At 40.4% G+C, this 17672-nt stretch overlaps 1 protein-coding gene across 2 annotated transcripts in view; it reads right to left on the bottom strand.

Annotated features, from left to right (window-relative positions):
* Window positions 1-2838: 2838 nt before the first annotated feature.
* Window positions 2839-17672, bottom strand: part of nnmt (nicotinamide N-methyltransferase) — a 47878-nt gene continuing 33044 nt past the window's right edge. For both annotated transcript variants that reach the window (XM_031905465.1, XM_002942902.5), the window contains 3 exons: window positions 6538-6712; window positions 5450-5657; window positions 2839-3459 (listed from right to left, as the gene is read on the bottom strand). In XM_031905465.1, the coding sequence (XP_031761325.1) occupies window positions 3021-3459; window positions 5450-5657; window positions 6538-6691 (801 nt within the window). In that variant the 5' untranslated portion in view covers window positions 6692-6712 and the 3' untranslated portion in view covers window positions 2839-3020. The remainder of the gene's footprint in view (window positions 3460-5449; window positions 5658-6537; window positions 6713-17672) is intronic.

Here is a 17672-nt window from a genome sequence, read left to right on the forward strand (position 1 = left end):
CAACTGAAACATTTTTCATGATAAGTCTTGTGTGAGAAATTGTGAAGAGGAAATAAGAGAAATGAATGTTTTGCCAATAAAAAGTCTATGTAAATAAAACATTTAACCCTTTGAATGGATGTGTGAAGAGTCCTGAAACTGCCGGGGTACAGATGTTAGAACAGCATTGTATGTAGCAGACAGATGGTGTCGAAGTCCCCTTCCTCTGTTTAGGGATGGTTTCTCCACTTTAACATGAATGGCCTCTTTTACACCTCTTTCAAACCAGCTGTCTTCTTTGTCCACAATTTGGATGTTGCCAGCATGGTTTTATGCGTAACAGATCTTGCCAGACTAATTTAGTCGCCTTTTATGAGGAGGTGAGTAGGAACCTCGATGCTGGAATGGTTAGACTGTCGAGGTTGGGGTTGTTTTCTCTGGAAAAGAGGCGCTTGTGAGGGGACATGATTACTCTGTACAAGTACATTAGAGGGGATTATAGGCAGATGGGGGATGTTCTTTTTTCCCATAAAAACAATCAACGCACCAGAGGCCACCCCTTTAGATTAGAGGAATGGAACTTCCATTTGAAGCAGCGTAGGTGGTTTTTCACGGTGAGGGCAGTGAGGTTGTGGAATGCCCTTCCTAGTGATGTGGTAATGGCAGACTCTGTTAATGCCTTTAAGAGGGGCCTGGATGAGTTCTTGAACAATCAGAATATCCAAGGCTATTGTGATACTAATATCTACAGTTAGTATTAGTGGTTGTATATATAGTTATGTATGTGAGTGTATAGATTGGTAAGTATAGGTTTTGTGTGCTGGGTTTACTTGGATGGGTTGAACTTGATGGACTCTGGTCTTTTTTCAACCCTATGTAACTAACTATGTATTTTCAAAGGAGTGTCCCTTGTCTTTTAGGTGTTGAAATACAGCCTGGCTTGTAGAGTTCGCCCTCCTATGTTGAGATATTCACTTGCATTCATGCAACTCTAACAAGTAACACCTGTTTCGAAGAGCTGCATGATACTTTGGTAATCCTTTCAAAGTAACTCCACAGCATTCACACCTCTGTGAGTTTCAGATGTCACCTTTCTGAAGAGTTACAAAGTGCCATTGTGATTGGATTAGTGGAAGAGAATATATGCTGAGGACTTCCCATACCAGTCAGTTGAACTGAAGAAGCTGCTCGGATGAGTAGTGAAACATCTTCAATGATTAATTTACAAGTCCAGTTGCTTTAGATTTATTTATACTAGATATACCATGACCTGGATGAATGAAAATCTTCTTAGTCATATCTGAACCACTGTATGTTATTTAACAGGGTTGCACTTGCATGAATCTGAATAGTTTAGATGAAGGAATGACATTGTTTTGCTTAATCTGATTCTATTTTTATATTTAGATATATTTTATATTTGTGAGGCTTTTAGTCTGCTATAATTGAAAGTTTCTCCTGCATAACCCTGCTGAGAATCTGGGTTGTCTAAGTGTTTCAAGAAGGTGAAAAGAGATCAGTTTCGCTCTATATTTCATATTGTTTGTATGATCATATGGACAGTGATCTTATTGGCTTGTCTTAGTTATGTAGTGCTCATTAGTGATGATCAAATCTGTCTTGTTTTGTGGGAATTGTTACCTGCAGTGGCGTAACTATAGAGGACGCAGACCCTGCGGTTGTGGGGGGACCCGGCACATCCTCACTCTAAGGGGCTGATTTACTAACCCACGAATCCGACCCGAATTGGAAAAGTTCCGACTTGAAAACGAACATTTTGCGACTTTTTCGTATGTTTTGCGATTTTTTCGGATTCTTTACGAATTTTTCGTTACCAATACGATTTTTGCGTAAAAACGCGAGTTTTTCGTATCCATTACGAAAGTTGCGTAAAAAGTTAAGCTTTAACGCTACGAAAAATGCGCAACTTTTCGCGTAAGTTTTAACGCTACGAAAAATGCGCAACTTTTTACGCAACTTTCGTAATGGATACGAAAACTCGCGTTTTTACGCAAAAATCGTATTGGTAACGAAAAATTCGTAAAGAATCCGAAAAAATCGCAAAACATACGAAAAAGTCGCAAAATACCGATCATTACGAAAAAAACGCAATCGGACTCCATTCGACCCGTTCGTGGGTAAGTAAATCAGCCCCTAAGAATTCTCCCTTCTTTAGTCACTCTCTTACCTACCCAAAGCAAGCAGCTGGGAAGTGGGGTACACAAGTGGGGGGTGGAGGTTTTTTGGGGGGCCCCAAACTGTTGTTGTTTACCTGAATACAGAATTTTGCTGCAAATCCATACCTGGTGAAAAATTCCCTCTTCACTCATGCTTATTATTACAAGTGTGAAAAACAGGAGTGGTTAAGTGGGCTTTGCTATGCACAGCAAATTTTGTTGGCTCCTAGTTTAACATTTACCATATTTCATTGAGACAGCCCTGTTTAGATGTGATGGGGATCACAGTTATTGAACAGAAATTAAATTGCAAGTGGAAAGCACTTGAAATATTTATATTAGATATGTGAATTTCTTATAATTTAAATTCCAGGTGGGACACATTTGTCCCCTCCAGGTCTTGGCTGGTAGGTAGATATTTTATCTATTATGCTATTATATCTGTTTTCTTTGCGCTTTGGGTCCCACAGGAGAAAAGCGCTTTACAAATGTTTTGTTGTTGTTGTTCTTTTTTCACTGTTTCTGCACCATATATTACTATTGTAATCAAACTGTCTAAACTTGTGTCAGGAACCTTGTTTTCTCCCTACTGTAGAATGTCCAAAATCTGATTTTCTTATGTTTTGTATTGCTTTGACCTTGTAGATCTGCAAACTAGTACAAACGAACACAAAACTATAAATATTTAAGGAAAACACATTTATTAAGCTCATGTTGAACACAGGTATATATTGCCTCTTTAATTTAACCAGTGTAACCATTCAGAATATGTATTTATATTTTCTATGACTGAATATACAAAGAAATCAGCCTTGGTAGAGAATAGACATAAGCAGTCATATACTGTCAACTGTCTTCTCCAACCTAAATATCCCTCAGTTTGCGTGCAAGAATAAATATGGTTGAGTCATGATCACTGATTTTGTACTGCTCTTCATCATACTTTCTGGGAAAAACCTCCAGGTCTATTATAGCATAACCGGTATTAGTTATAGCACTTCTCATAAATTCCCCATTTAAGGTTAAGCAAGAAAACCTTTTGCCTCCAAACAAGTAAGTGGTACAGTTAAGAACCTCAACAATAATTAAATGTCCTCCCACTTTTAGCAAAGATGAAATGTTATTAAGGGCATTACAATAACTATCCAGATCTTTACAGGCACCTTCCAGACACAAAATAGCCATTACACAGTCAGCTTTGGGCAACACCAAAGGTGCCACAGGATTGCTTCTAGTTACATCACATTTAATAGTCTTTTTCACTGTCTTTTTCAGTTTTTCTCTCTTCTCTTCCACTGTGGTACTGAAAAATAGTAAAATAAACTGGTGTTTAAAGTGTAATGTTCTGTAATTACAAGTGTGCTTTGCAACGTGCATCTACACATAGCTAACAACGGGTTTCATATGCAACAGAAGGGCTAAAATAGGGATTAATACAGTAGCCAATAGCAACCTATCAGGCCTTTGTTTTAATAATTCGGTAAAGATCTAATCATCACTACTTTCCAGTTATTGCTATAAACTACTACACTGAAGCAAATTTACGTGTGTGAACTAACCATTATTGTGATAGCAAGTTCATCTTCAACTTTATTTTTACTGTGTTATAGAATGACCAATTCTTTGCAACTTTGGTCTTCACTAACCCTGAAAGCCAAGAAACTATTGTTCTCTGAGGCTCCAATTTTATTGTTGTTGTTACTTTTTCTTATCTTTTTATTCTGACCCTCTTTAAATTCTAGTCTCTCATTCTAAACACTGCCTGGTTGCTAATGAAAATTGGACCTTAGCAACCAAATAGCAGATTTGGATTACAGAGAGTAAATAGTAATGAAACATCTTCTAAATGGACCAGTGTTGTTAGTAGAGTACCAAAGGAGTCAGTACTTTGTTCTTTTTAACTTATTTATTAATGACCTGGAGGTGGGCATAGAAAGTACTGTTTCCATTTTTGCTGACAACACTAAATTGTGCAAAACTATAAGACTTATACTATGAGGTTAGACTGTCAAGGTTGGGGTTGTTTTCTCTGAAAAAAAGGTGCTTGCCTACAAGTACATTAGAGGGCATTATAGGCAGATAGGGTGTGCTCTTTTTTCCCATACAAATGATCAGTGCACCAGAGGCCACCACTTTGGTCTTTTTTTCAACCTAACAATGTATTTATGTAACTAGCTATATATGCTGAATCTCCAAACTGGAGAACTGCTAAACAGAAAGCTAAAGAAGTTAAAAAAATAAAAATGTAGACCAAATGCAAATCGTCACTCTCTACATTATATTAAAATTAAGTTTTAAGGTGAACAGCCCCATTAACACCATATGGAGAACATTTAGTTTTTCTGCTACAAATAAATGCAGAACAGAACTCCCATCCACATATATATGAGTGATTTTTTTTTTCTTTGCAAAACAGAATTCATGGTGAAATACTTGCATGGATTAAAAAAAAAAAAAATTTCTGCAGGCAAAACTGCACATTTCACCTCAAAACTGTGCCAGGCGGAAAAATGCCCTTACTTAGAAAGCTCTCAGTGACATTAAGGCCACCTCCCACAGAGTCTATAAAGAAAACAGTACCTTGTACTTGATGATTACTAAGTTGCATAAAATCATACTGATGGCTGAGGGCTGTGGCACACGGGGAGATTAGTTGCCGCACGAAAATTTCCCTTGTTGCGGGCGACTAATATTTCGGAAATGACATCCCACCGGCTAAAATGTAAATCGCCAGTGGGATGGCATACGCAGCGCGTGATCGGCGAAGTTGCCTCTTGAGGCAACTTTGCCGATTTCGGCAAATCGCCTTGTATGCCATCCCACCGGCGATTTACATTTTAGCCTGTGGGATGGCATTTCGGGAGATTAGTCGCCCACAACAAGGGAGATTTGTCACGCGGCATCTAATCTCCCCATGTGCCACAGCCCTAAATAGTCCTGTATCATCAATGCTATTTTCTTGCTGAAGAGTTAAGATAAGGTGCATGTAATGAATAAATGGCAAATAATACTGTTTAAATAGAATTTGCAGTCTTCTTTAATTTATGTTTTTATGTTTGTGTCAATATTTCTGTCTTTGTTGTAAAAGTGTTACCTTTCCTTTAGGTCTGCCATTGCTTTACAGCAGCCTTTCTATGAACCTGTTTACTCATTGATCAAAGCATTCGTTTCCACTGCTAGTTTTATGGGGTTCCTTTTATTTCTAAAAAAATGTCACACTTCACCCCCTGGCACATAACAAGATAATGTTTTTGTAGGGCTAGGATTTTTTTCATAATGACATATTGCCTTACCCCTTTCCCTCCAGGTCACAGACTGCTTGTATAACACTTGTCCAGTCAAAGATTCCTGGTTCATTTCTCAGGGTTTTTTCATAGTACTCACGGTTACGGTCAGTGTAGTCAGCACCAATGATCTCTTCAAATGATTCACACGCAGAAAGGTCCTGATAAATTGTTGGTCCATGGCCAACGTCAATAAGTGTTTTCCCCTTTACTCCATCTGATCAGTAAATAAAGATGACAAATGTTGTGCCAATTTTTCTTTAGATTTTTATCAACTACATAAAAACAATTATCTTGCATCAGTGTTAATATATTTAGCTGATACCATGCACTGGTGTTTTTTTTTCAGAAGCAGTACTACAGTTTATACAAACAAGCTACTGCATATAGTGGTAATTCAAGCCGAACTTGGGATATAGGGCACACATATATGTATCAGAAAACAAATAAGCTGTGTAGAATACCATTGTTTTTGCAGTTACACTGGTAGATATAAAATTTTCAGCAACTGGTTTTTCTATGCTAGTAGAGATAGGCTATAAGAGCCTTCTACAGTACTACTAACAATAATACTACAGAAGAATTTTACTTCTTTATGCTGTTTGTGGATTTTGGTTACACTTCTAATATAACCACTAGCAACACTTGTAGAGTTGTTAATAATTTAATGGGTCTGCAATTATGAATTTCAATGTATAAATGAAGAAAATATATGTAACATGCATGGTAAATGTCTTTAAAAATTAAAAAAAAAAAAATAGCCTTCCTTTGTCCGAAGGCCTGATTTTGGGTTAAAGAATGTAACTCAAAACATCTTGAAGTCAGTGCCCATGTTCTTAATTGCTTCACAGAGCTGAAATAATTGTTTCTGTCTATTTGTACTTAGGACTTGTCAAACAAGCAGATACTTACTGTAAATGCAGTAATTTATCTCATGTAAAATATGTCAAATGCAGGATTGTACATTGGATAGTTATTAATCCTGATGCCACAATAAAATAATTTATTTATTGTGCCACTTAACCAGGTGTTCCACTGAATATATCTCCCCCCCACCACTACTAATAACAGTTTATCTAAATATATGTGATACTTACGCACAGTAAATGTCTCATGAAATTTTTTCAAAGTGAAGGTCAGGAAGCCTTCCTTTACCAGAATTCCTGATTTGGGGTTATAGTGTGTTTGTAAATAACTCCAAGGATCAAATTCCTCTTCATAAACATCTTTGCCTGTGAATCCTGTTTCCATGTTGTTAGTTTCCTCACAAGCCTGAAATGATGATAGTTACTTAAATTTTTTTATCTGTTTGTACTTACAGGCACAAAGCCAAAATATTTCGAAAGACTGCACAACACTGCTCTAAGCGGTGGATAAAGAACAGATTTTATTTATTTTTTTAAAGTAACTACAATATATATTTTCAAAAAATTACTACAATTAACTCATTAGCAGTTATCTCATGTGCAATGAATGAATGTACAGTGGATAGCTATTAATCCCAAAGAAGTCAGAGGTGGTCCACTGAATATATCTCTCCCTCCCCCTGTAATATGGTGCTGTGGGACAGCAGCTGGCAGATCAGGACTGGCAATCTGTGGATTCTGGCAAATGCCAGAGGCCCTGCTCTAGCATACCATATACAGTCACTGGCTGGTGGGGGGCTATTTGTGTCTGTGTACTTAAAATGCCTGAGCCTATTTTTGAAATCCAGTCCTGACCTGACAGCTGTTCACATGTTCTCTTCTTCCTGATTCTGTACCAAGTATGCAGAAGTCTTAGCCACAACAGTGTGGTTGTTTTGCTACAACAAGGGGGGCATTTACTAATGCTCGATTTTTTCTGTTTGGGGTTTTTGATGCCAAAATATGATTTTTTTTTTGCAGAAAAAAAAGCTATTTATTGTGTGACAAAACCGCAACAAATCTGAAAGCAAAAGTTCACCATCTAAAATCTAGATCAGTGATCTACAACCAATGGCTCAGGGGCAACATGTTGCTCACCAACCCCTTGGATGTTGCTCTCTGTGCCCCCAAACCAGGTAGTTATTTTTTAAATTCCTGACTTGGTGGCAAGTTTTGGATGAATAAAAACAAGATTTGCTACCAAATAAAGCCTCCTGTAAGCTGATAGTGTGCATAGAGGCTACCTAATAGCCAATCTTAGCTCTTATTTGGCACCCCCATGAACTTTTATGATGCTTGTGTTGCTCTCCAAGTCTTTTTACATTTGATTGTGGCTCACAAGAAAGAAAGGTTGGGTACCCCTAATCTAGATCATGTAGATGTCCCTTTTACCACAAAAACGTTGCAGTTTTCTTGCAACAATACAAAAAGATGCAGTTTTTGCATTTTTCTCTGCGCCTTTTTTTGTTTGTGCTTTTTCAGTTCAGATCTTTTGATAAATGACTGGCATTCATAGAAATGAGTCTAGTTGTGGTTTCAAAAAAACTATAAAACCAGAAAAATTTCCATTTCTATGAATGTCAGTCACTTATCAAAAGATCAGAATTGAAAAAACACAAAAAATAGCATTTTAGAAACTGTATTTATTTTAGGGTCTCTATACTGGTAGCTGCATTCTTTATTAATTTTATGCATATTAGGCATCCAACTGTTTAGAAGGCCATCTGGCATTCATTTTAATTATGATATGTGAAGCAAATATGGGCGATGAGATACTGTAAATCAGTGCTGTCCAACTTTTACGGTGCCGAGGGCCGGAATTTCTCTAGCATACATGGTGGAGGGCCGCTAATTGAAGCCAGTTTTGACCACTCCCCTTTTTGAAACCACACCCACTTCAAACCACACCTATTTTATCACAATGGTGGTAGCACAGCAAAATCCCAAATGCTTGGTCCTTACTGTGGGGATATCAACCATCATTCATATGTGAAAGAATTATGTCATATTAAGATATACCCTTAAATTCCATATGCCTCCTCCTCCCCTGTGGATAGCAGAGCAACCCCCAGTACATAATTACACACCTTAGGGACCATTTAATGGCTATTTCCAACTGCTAACAAACTCCCACAACAAACCCCTGCTCCCACAAGCAGCATAGGGCAAGCAGAGTATGGCACACACAGGCAGCACTCTGCCTGTCCTATGCTGTCTGTGTGTGCCATACTCTGCCTGCCCTACCCTGCCTGTGTGTGCCATACTCTGCCTTCCCTACCCTGCCAGCGTGCCATACTCTGCCTGTCCTACCCTGACTGTGTGTGCCATACTCTGCCTGCCCTTCCCTGACTGTGTATGCTATACTCTGCCTGCCCTACCCTGCCTGTGTGTGCCATACTCTGCCTTCCCTACCCTGCCAGCGTGCCATACTCTGCCTGCCCTACCCTTCCTGTGTGTGCCATACTCTGCCTGTCCTACCCTGACTGTGTGTGCCATACTCTGCCTGCCCTTCCCTTCCTGTGTGTGCCATACTCTGCCTGCCCTATGCTGCCTGTGTGTGCCATACTCTGCCTGCCCTACCCTGCCTGTGTGTGCCATACTCTGCCTGCCCTACCCTGACTGTGTGTGCCATACTCTGCCTGCCATACTCTGCCTGCCCTACCCTTCCTGTGTGTGCCATACCCTCCCTGATCTATGCTGCCTGTGTGTGCCATACTCTACCTGCCCTATGCTGGCTGTATGTGCCATACTCTGCCTACAGTACCTATGTCTGAGGTGTGAAGAAGTGAACAAAGGGAGTGATTACAGTCTGAGCCTGAGGTGTGAACACTGCAGGGGGTGAACAATACAGGTATTAAAAGGTGTGAAAAACACAGGGGATTACATTTTTAAACAATACAGAGGTATTACAGCCTGAATCTGAGGTGAGAACCATGCAGGGGGCCAGTTAATCTCAGTACTGATACCATTTAATGCTTACTCAAAGGTAAGCCATCAAAGCAGCCAGACAGGTGGGGGGCCTGCGGCCCGCGGGCCGCCAGTTGGACAGCACTGCTGTAAATAGTCAATTTTCAGAAATTTTACAAAAACTAAATTTTAAAATTATTTATGTGTTATTTATTTTGCACCAACACATTTAAACTGTGCTTTACAGACATTATGCATATATATATATATATATATTTTTTTTTTTATGCTTAAAGGCATAGGATCTCTTATACGGAATGCTTGGGACCTGGGATTTCCAGATAAGGGATCTTAAGGTACTGTTTTATTATTACAGAGAAGAAGGAAGCTTAAAATGAAATCCATGGGTTATATAATGAGCTCTCTGTACACTGGGCTTATCAATAAGTATTCTAATATTTGCAATTTATCTTTTTTTGTCACATTTTACATAGTTACATTATTGTTCTTTATCTCTTGGAAAATTGTCTGCAGTTTGGTTGCTAGGGCTTCATGAATGTGAGTGGATTGGAAATTACTAGATAAACACTATTAAATAAGTAAATAACCATGTTTTGGTTGCTGGGGTTGGTTACCTAAAAAATAGACAGCTTTTTTAGTTGCAGGCTGGAAACTGGTAGAAAAGGAAGGCTAATAAATAAAAAAACATGTAATATAATTAATGAAAACACACTGAAGATTAGCTTAGATCTGGTTACTTCATAGCCTGATAAATTAAAATTTAAAGGTAAACTTCCTCTTAAATTGAGTTTATAAAGCACTTACCTGGAGCCTATACTCTACAATGAATATTTATAGAGTAGATGCTGACCACCTGGCCTATAAAACTGCAGACTGGTTTCTTTTGGGAGTCTGTGTCAAGCTTTTGTAAGAGGCAGTTATTAACAGACATTTTTAACCTTTCCCTGCTCCAGTCTGCTGTCCCAAAATGTTTTAAGAGGACCACCATCATCCCTGTGTATAAGAAAATGAATGTGAGCTGCCTAAATGACTATTGCCCAGTAGCACTCACCTCCATTGCCATGAAGTGCTTTGAGCGTATAGTCCAGGCTCACATCACATCTTTACTCCCTGCTTCACTTGATCCACTCCAGTTTGCCTACAGGTCAAATAGATCTACTGATGATGCAATAGCAATTGCACTTCATACTGCCCTCTCCCACCTGGACCAGAGAAACACATACGTGTGGATGCTGTTCATTGACTACAGCTCCGCTTTCAACACCATCGTACCATCCAGACTTATCATGAAACTCCATGACCTGAACATCAGTTCCACTCTGTGCAGCTGGATCCTAGACTTCCTGACAAACAGACCTCAGGTGGTTTGGATCGGCAACATCACCTCATCCACACTGACACTTAGCACCGGTGCCCCCCAGGGAGGTGTGCTCAGCCCCCTGCTGTACACCCTGTTCACCCACGACTGTATAGCAACACACAGCTCCAATACTATCATCAAATTTGCAGACGACACCACCATCATCGGCTGCATTTCTAATTGAGATGAGTCGGCATACAGGGCAGAGGTGAGAGCCCTGACATCATGGTGCCGGAACAACAACCTGCTGCTCAACATCAGCAAAACTAAGGAGCTCATTGTGGATTACAGGAGACTGCAGGGAGGAGGCCATACCCCCATTCACATTGAGGGAGCAGAAGTGGAGAGAGCCAGCTGCTTCAGATTCCTTGGCATCAATATCAGTGAGGATCTGAGTTGGTCTCACCACGTTGGTGTGATCACAAAAGCTGCAAGACAGCGGATTTTCTTTCTGCAGCTCCTGAGGAGGTTCGGTATGGACTCCAGAATACTCACAAACTTCTATCAATGCACCATTGAGAGTATTCTGTCCGGCTGTATCACCACCTGGTATGGCAGCTGTAATGCTTTGGACCGCAAAGCTCTGCAGAGGGTGGTGAGATCAGCACAGCGCATCACCAGGACTGAACTGCCAGCCATGCAGGACCTGTACAGACACCGATGTAGGAGGAAGATGCAGCGGATCCTCTCTGACCCCAGCCACCCCAGCCACAGACTTTTCATGCTCCTACCATCAGGTAGGCGGTACAGGAGCATCCAGACCCGCACCAGCAGATACAGAGACAGTTTCTACACACAAGCCATCAGGCTTCTGAACTGCTGACATTCTGCACAAACCAACACACACTCCCCATAACTACTGGACTCTTCGCAGTGTCACTTTAAGCAAAGCCACTTTAAATCCTCACTGCACAATTTAAAATATTTCATTGCATTTTTTTTTATTGTAAATACTTGTACCTTTATTGCACACCTTTATTATATTTATATTTGTATTTTTTTTTTTTTGTCTATGTAAAGTTGGGAGGAACATGGGTCAAAAAATTTTCATTACAGTAATGATGCTTCATTGTTATCTGTCTTTGACAATAAACTTGAAACTTATAGAGCTCCAGGAGTGTGCTTGCAGGGTAACTATTGACTCCCTGCTGATAAAAGTCTGTATTGCACCTTTGCAATTACTGTTTTTTTTTGTATTTGATAAAAATAAAGCACAATATTTCCACTGATGATCTGTCTGGCTACTGAACATGCACGCACCCAGTGACAGTAAAATATATATGTCTCCATCAACATCCATCAAGTTATAATTTTCAAATCAACCTGCCCTAGTATCTTGTGGCCCATTCACCAGCCAAAAAAAGATAATATACTGTATATATATATATATATATATATATATATATATATTATAAATATATATGTGTAATAGTGGTCTAGTAAAAAAAATTAACTTAGTAAAATCAAAATTTAATTAATTTTCTCTATTAGTTTATTGCTAAGCTAAGCTTGTCCCAGAACAGACAAGGTGATTGGCCAGTGAGAAAGTAGGGTAGTTGGAGCAGAGTGCAAGTTTTGGGATGAGTAGTGGGAGGCATGACTATATGCCTTCCCACACCCACCCTACTAGTGTGCAGGCTGAGCTCTATTTAAAGGAGAACTATACACCCCGGGCTATAAAAGCTCCCTTAACTAACAATGCCTTGAACCTCCTCACCTCTCCCTTATCCCATAGTTTCTAACTTTTAAACTGTTCCTAAAAGAGTAGAGCAGTGCAGCTGCATACCTGACTGACATCTTCCCTGCAACTGAACACACTTCGGGTCTCACCTCCGATATGAACCCTGCTTGCTCATGTGCAGTTGGAGGTATCAGGAAATCTGCTTACCGTATTTACTCGAATATAAGCCGAGTTTCCCAGCACCCAAAATGTGCTTAAAAAGGAACCCTCGGCTTATACTCGAGTCGAGTACTAAGGGCGGCACCGGATTACTTATCCGACCGGCCCCATTCATTGCTCATCCCCCTCCCCCGCACGCGTGTGCGCTCCATAATGGACTGAACCCTAGTGGTTAGGCATAGGTAGACATGCTATGTATTATATACAATAAGCTGAGCCAATACTAAATGTCAGAAAATGATTTCTTATATTGTTTCAGAAATCAATAGGGAATGGTATATGTTCCAGCTCAGGCCTTTCATTCATTTGGCTCCATGTTGCTGACTAGCAATCACCTGAATGCAACGTAGCACTTCCTTGGCAGGCTATTCTTGCTCAGAAACCCTGACTGGTGAGTTTTCCAGGGACAATCACCTGAGAGCTCAACAAAAAATATACAACAACAATGGAAACTTTAAGGCGAACTCTTCTCACCCCCATCCACTGAACTATCTTTACCTAGAACTTCTGACAAGCAGCAGTTGAGAGCACTGCTCTGATTGGTGGGAGATTCAGTGGTTTGCTCACAGTAGCTGCTTATCAGAAGTTCTAGGCATCAGGCACAGCTTTCCAGACGGGGTGAGTAAAATTATTTTAGGCTCCAACTCCATGCTGTTTATGTATTTTATTAATTATTAATGACTATAATACATATTATTGCTCTTAATTTGCAGCTGCCAACATTATATATTTATGTAGACAGGGGGTCACACTGAGTGTTCTTTTATTAATTATTTAATTATTGAAACTTAGCAGTAGCTGCTGCATTTCCCACCCTAGGCTTATACTCGAGTCAATAAGTTTTTCCAGTTTTCTTAGGTAAAATTAGGTACCTCGGCTTATATTTGGATCGGCTTATACTTGAGTATATACGGTAAACTGCCCATGCACAAGCAGGGTCCGTATTGGCGGTGAGACCCGAAGACTGGTCAGTTGTAGGGAAGATGTCAACCAGGTACACAGCTGCGCTACTCTGCTCATTTAGGTTGGGGTTAGTGATAGGGACAGTTTTAAAAGTTAGAAACTATGCGATAAGGGAGAGGTGAGGGGGGTCAAGGCAGTGCTAGTTAAGGGGGCTTTTATAACCTGGGGGTATGGTTCTCCTTTAAGTGCCAGCTATAGGGGTCTCCACTCCATTTTGGAGAGCAGAAGCCTATGCAGCAGCAGTCTTTCTGCATCACACTATATGAAAAGAAGAGGGACTGCAGGTCCCAGAATCTGTCTAGTAACATCTTGTTCCACAGCCTGATGTGCCACAGGAGGGTCTCAGCAGTTACCAGTTACTAACCCCCATTGCTCAACATCATCTTGCATACTCACATCTTCAACTCTTCTCTGGCTTCTGGAAGTTTCCCCTCTTTGTTCAAACAGGCCTGTGTGAAGCCTATCCTTAAAAACGCCAAGCTGAACCCATCCTGTCTCTCGGTAACTAATGTCCTGTCTCACTTCTACCGCATGCCTCCAAAATCTTAGAATGCATTGTCTTCTCCCGTATTGCTAACTTTCTTAACGCCCATAATCTGTTGGACCTGCTGCAATCTGGGTTTCAGCCTGCGCACTCTACTGAGATGGTGTTGTGCAGAGTTACAAATGAATTTCAGGTTGCCGAAGCCAAATGTCACTTTTCTATACTAATCCTCCTTGATCTATCGGATGCGTTTGAAACGGTTGACCACTCCCTCCTGATGCAAATTTTTCATCCAATTGGTCTCCGTAGTCAGGCTGCATCCTGGATCTCTTCTTACCTCTCTAACCGTTCATTCACTGTCTCCTATGCTAACAAAACCTCATCTCCAGTTCCTCTTATTGTCGGGGTACCCCAAGGCTCTGTACTTGGGCCGTTGTTGTTCTCCCTCTACACGCTGTCTTTGGGAGATCGTATCCTTTCATTTGGCTTTAAATATCATCTGTATGCTGATGATATCCAAATGTATTTTTCGACCCCTTCATTAACCCTTTCACTGCCAGCCGATTTGTCCCAAAATTGAATATCTAATGCCAAGCTGTTTTTAGACATTTTGCACTCATTACATTTGCTTCGGTTTCTTGACAAGAAAACCTACATGAAATAAAGCATGTTATATATCGTTTTTTCCGGAACGAATTGGGCTTGAACATTGTAATAAAATTTTGTACTTTTTCTGGAGATTTAACACATTTTTTGAGTGAAATATGTTAAAAAAAAGTGAAATAAAGAAAAAAGTATTTTTATTTTGTTTTTTTTCTAAGAACGATTACATTAACTTACAAAAATTTTACTGTTTCTAAAAGCCCCGATTCTACTGAATCCAACAATACCAAATATGTATTGGTAACCCACTTTTCTTGCCCAGAAGACACCACAATAATAAAACAGCATTTTGCGTAATTTTACATCGAAATAAAAGTGAAAAGGCCATCTCTATTTTAACATGGCATATCTTATGACAGAAATGGAAGACCCCCATAAGTCACACATTTTTAGAAACCGCACACCTCCATATTTTTAGTTGTGGTGTAGTTTTTGCTCTAAATGTAGCTCCCGTCGTACAGATAGCGTAAAAACATATGCCATATTTTAAAAAAAAAAAAAAATTTCTGAAACACTATCACAGTCACGAAGTCCAAAGTAAATTTGAGAATAAAACACTAATGAAAATTTTCAAATGAAGGCAGGTTGTAAAAGAAAAAGTTATCCCGAGTAAAACAATACCCCACATGCATGGGTGCACCTAAAGCCACGGCCTCCAAACAGCCCAAAACAGGGGCAATACATAAGAGCAATTTCAGCTCGAAAGTTTGGAGCTGCGCTCTAAGTGCACACCATGCAGCTTTTCAGTCTAAACACCCCCTTACCTGTGAAATACCCCCACAAACTATATGTTTTCTGAAAGTGCACACCTGTGGCTATTCAGCAGCGCCATTCTTGCTTTCCTGCATGCAGAATTGTGGACGCAGTTCTCCGTAGAAGTTTGCAATTTGGCCTGAAATAAAGAAAAAAAAGATCCAAAGTTAGATTTCTCCCCGAAATTGCCATAACAACGAAATAAAACCACTAAAACATCAATCTGCAACTTGTCCTGAACAAAACGATACCCCACATGCATGGGTGCACCTAAAGCCACGGCCTCCAAACAGCCCAAAACAGGGGCAATACATAAGAGCAATTTCAGCTCGAAAGTTTGGAGCTGCGCTCCAAGTGCACACCATGCAGCTTTTCAGTCTAAAAACCCCCTTACCTGTGAAATACCCCCACAAACTATATGTTTTCTGAAAGTGCACACCTGTGGCTATTCAGCAGCGCCATTCTTGCTTTCCTGCATGCAGAATTGTGGATGCAGTTCTCCATAGAAGTTTGCAATTTGGCCTGAAATAAAGAAAAAAAAGATCCAAAGTTAGATTTCTCCCCGAAATTGCAATAACAACTAAAAAAACCTGCCCAATTTAGCCCCAAAATATATTCTATTTACCTTTATCTGTTTAGTTAAACATCTTTTGACTGTATAGCTTCATCTGTATTCCTGCGAATCTTCGGGTGATGCGGGGAGGTGGTGAAAGGGAGTCATTGCCCCCACCGAGTAATGACAACCGGCGGGGGCAAGAGAAGGGAGCGCGGGCTAGGGTTAGGCAGGAGAGGTTTCTGCCTGGCTACCCCCAATTGTTGCACCCTAGGCAGGTGCCTCTTCTGCATACCCCTAGTTCAGCCCTGGCATTAGCTAAAGCATACCTCTCAACATTTGAAAAATGAAAAGAGGGACAAAAAGATTTGGTATGCACAGCGCGGCAATTTTTTGTGTGTGCCCACTTTTGTGGCCCCAATTTCCACACCCCATTTTTGAAAAAAGAAAAAATACTCCTTATATATAGTTGAAATGGCGGGATCAGATGCAAATGTGCTATACCCTCATACTGTACTATCTAATAAAAATAAGATAAGGCAGTCAGTTATAAGTGAGTTATAACTATGTACCAGTTTTGCCCCCCCATACACAATGCACCCATAGAAAGTGCACCCATAGACAGTACCCCCCCATACACATTGCCCCCATAGTCAATACCCCCATACACAGTACCCCCATACACAGTGCCCCCAATTGCCCCCATACACAGTACCCCCAATTTCCCCCATACACAGTACCCCCAATTTCCCCCATACACAGTGCCCCCAATTTCCCCCATACACAGTGCCCCCAGTATCCCCCATACACAATGCCTTCAATTTCCCCCATACACAGTACCCCCAATTGCCCCCATACACAGTACCCCCAATTTCCCCCATACACAGTGCCCACAATTTCCCCCATACACAGTGCCCCCAGTATCCCCCATACACAATGCCTTCAATTGCCCCCATACACAGTACCCCCAATTTCCCCCATACACAGTGCCTTCAATTGCCCCCATACACAGTGCCCCCCATACACAGTGCCCTCCATTACACAGTGCCCCCATTACACAGTGCCCCCATTACACAGTGCCCCCCATTACACAGTGCCGTAATCTATTACATAAATTGCATAGCACCACAATTCTGAAAAAAGCTGAATGCCTGCACCAAGAACAAAATATATATTGCCCAAAATAAAGGCCTCAATATCTGCATTGAAAGCTGAGCTAATGAGTTGTGAATTCGCCAGTTTCTCTCCAACCAAAAGAGCTATGCCATCAGAACAGTACTATTACTCATAATAGGGAGAAAGACTACAATTAGCATAAGTGTTGAAATGTTAACTCCCATCTACCAACAAACTAGAACTTTCTTTTCACTACTGCAAACAAAGACCCTAACTGTGCAAAAATAATGAAAAAAATATTCCATGGAGACCTAATACTGTACACTAGTAAAACCTAAAATGTCACCCAGAAATACATATAGCTTTAGCAACTGCCCTGAAACACTAGTACTGCCCTGTACACTAGAAAAACCTAAAATGTAACCCAGAAATACATATAGCCGTAGCAACTGCCCTGAAAGGGTAGCTTATGAGGTGTCAGTAAAAAAAAAACCTTGTGGCATCAGCAGGGGAGATGAAATCATCCGCAGGCAAGATGAAACATCATGATCATCACGCACCACAAATTTTTAGGGGCCCAGTCCGTCACGCAACCCCTCAGTTGGCT

Source organism: Xenopus tropicalis, chromosome 7 (assembly GCF_000004195.4).
Source record: "Xenopus tropicalis strain Nigerian chromosome 7, UCB_Xtro_10.0, whole genome shotgun sequence".
Classification (NCBI taxonomy): domain Eukaryota; kingdom Metazoa; phylum Chordata; class Amphibia; order Anura; family Pipidae; genus Xenopus; species Xenopus tropicalis.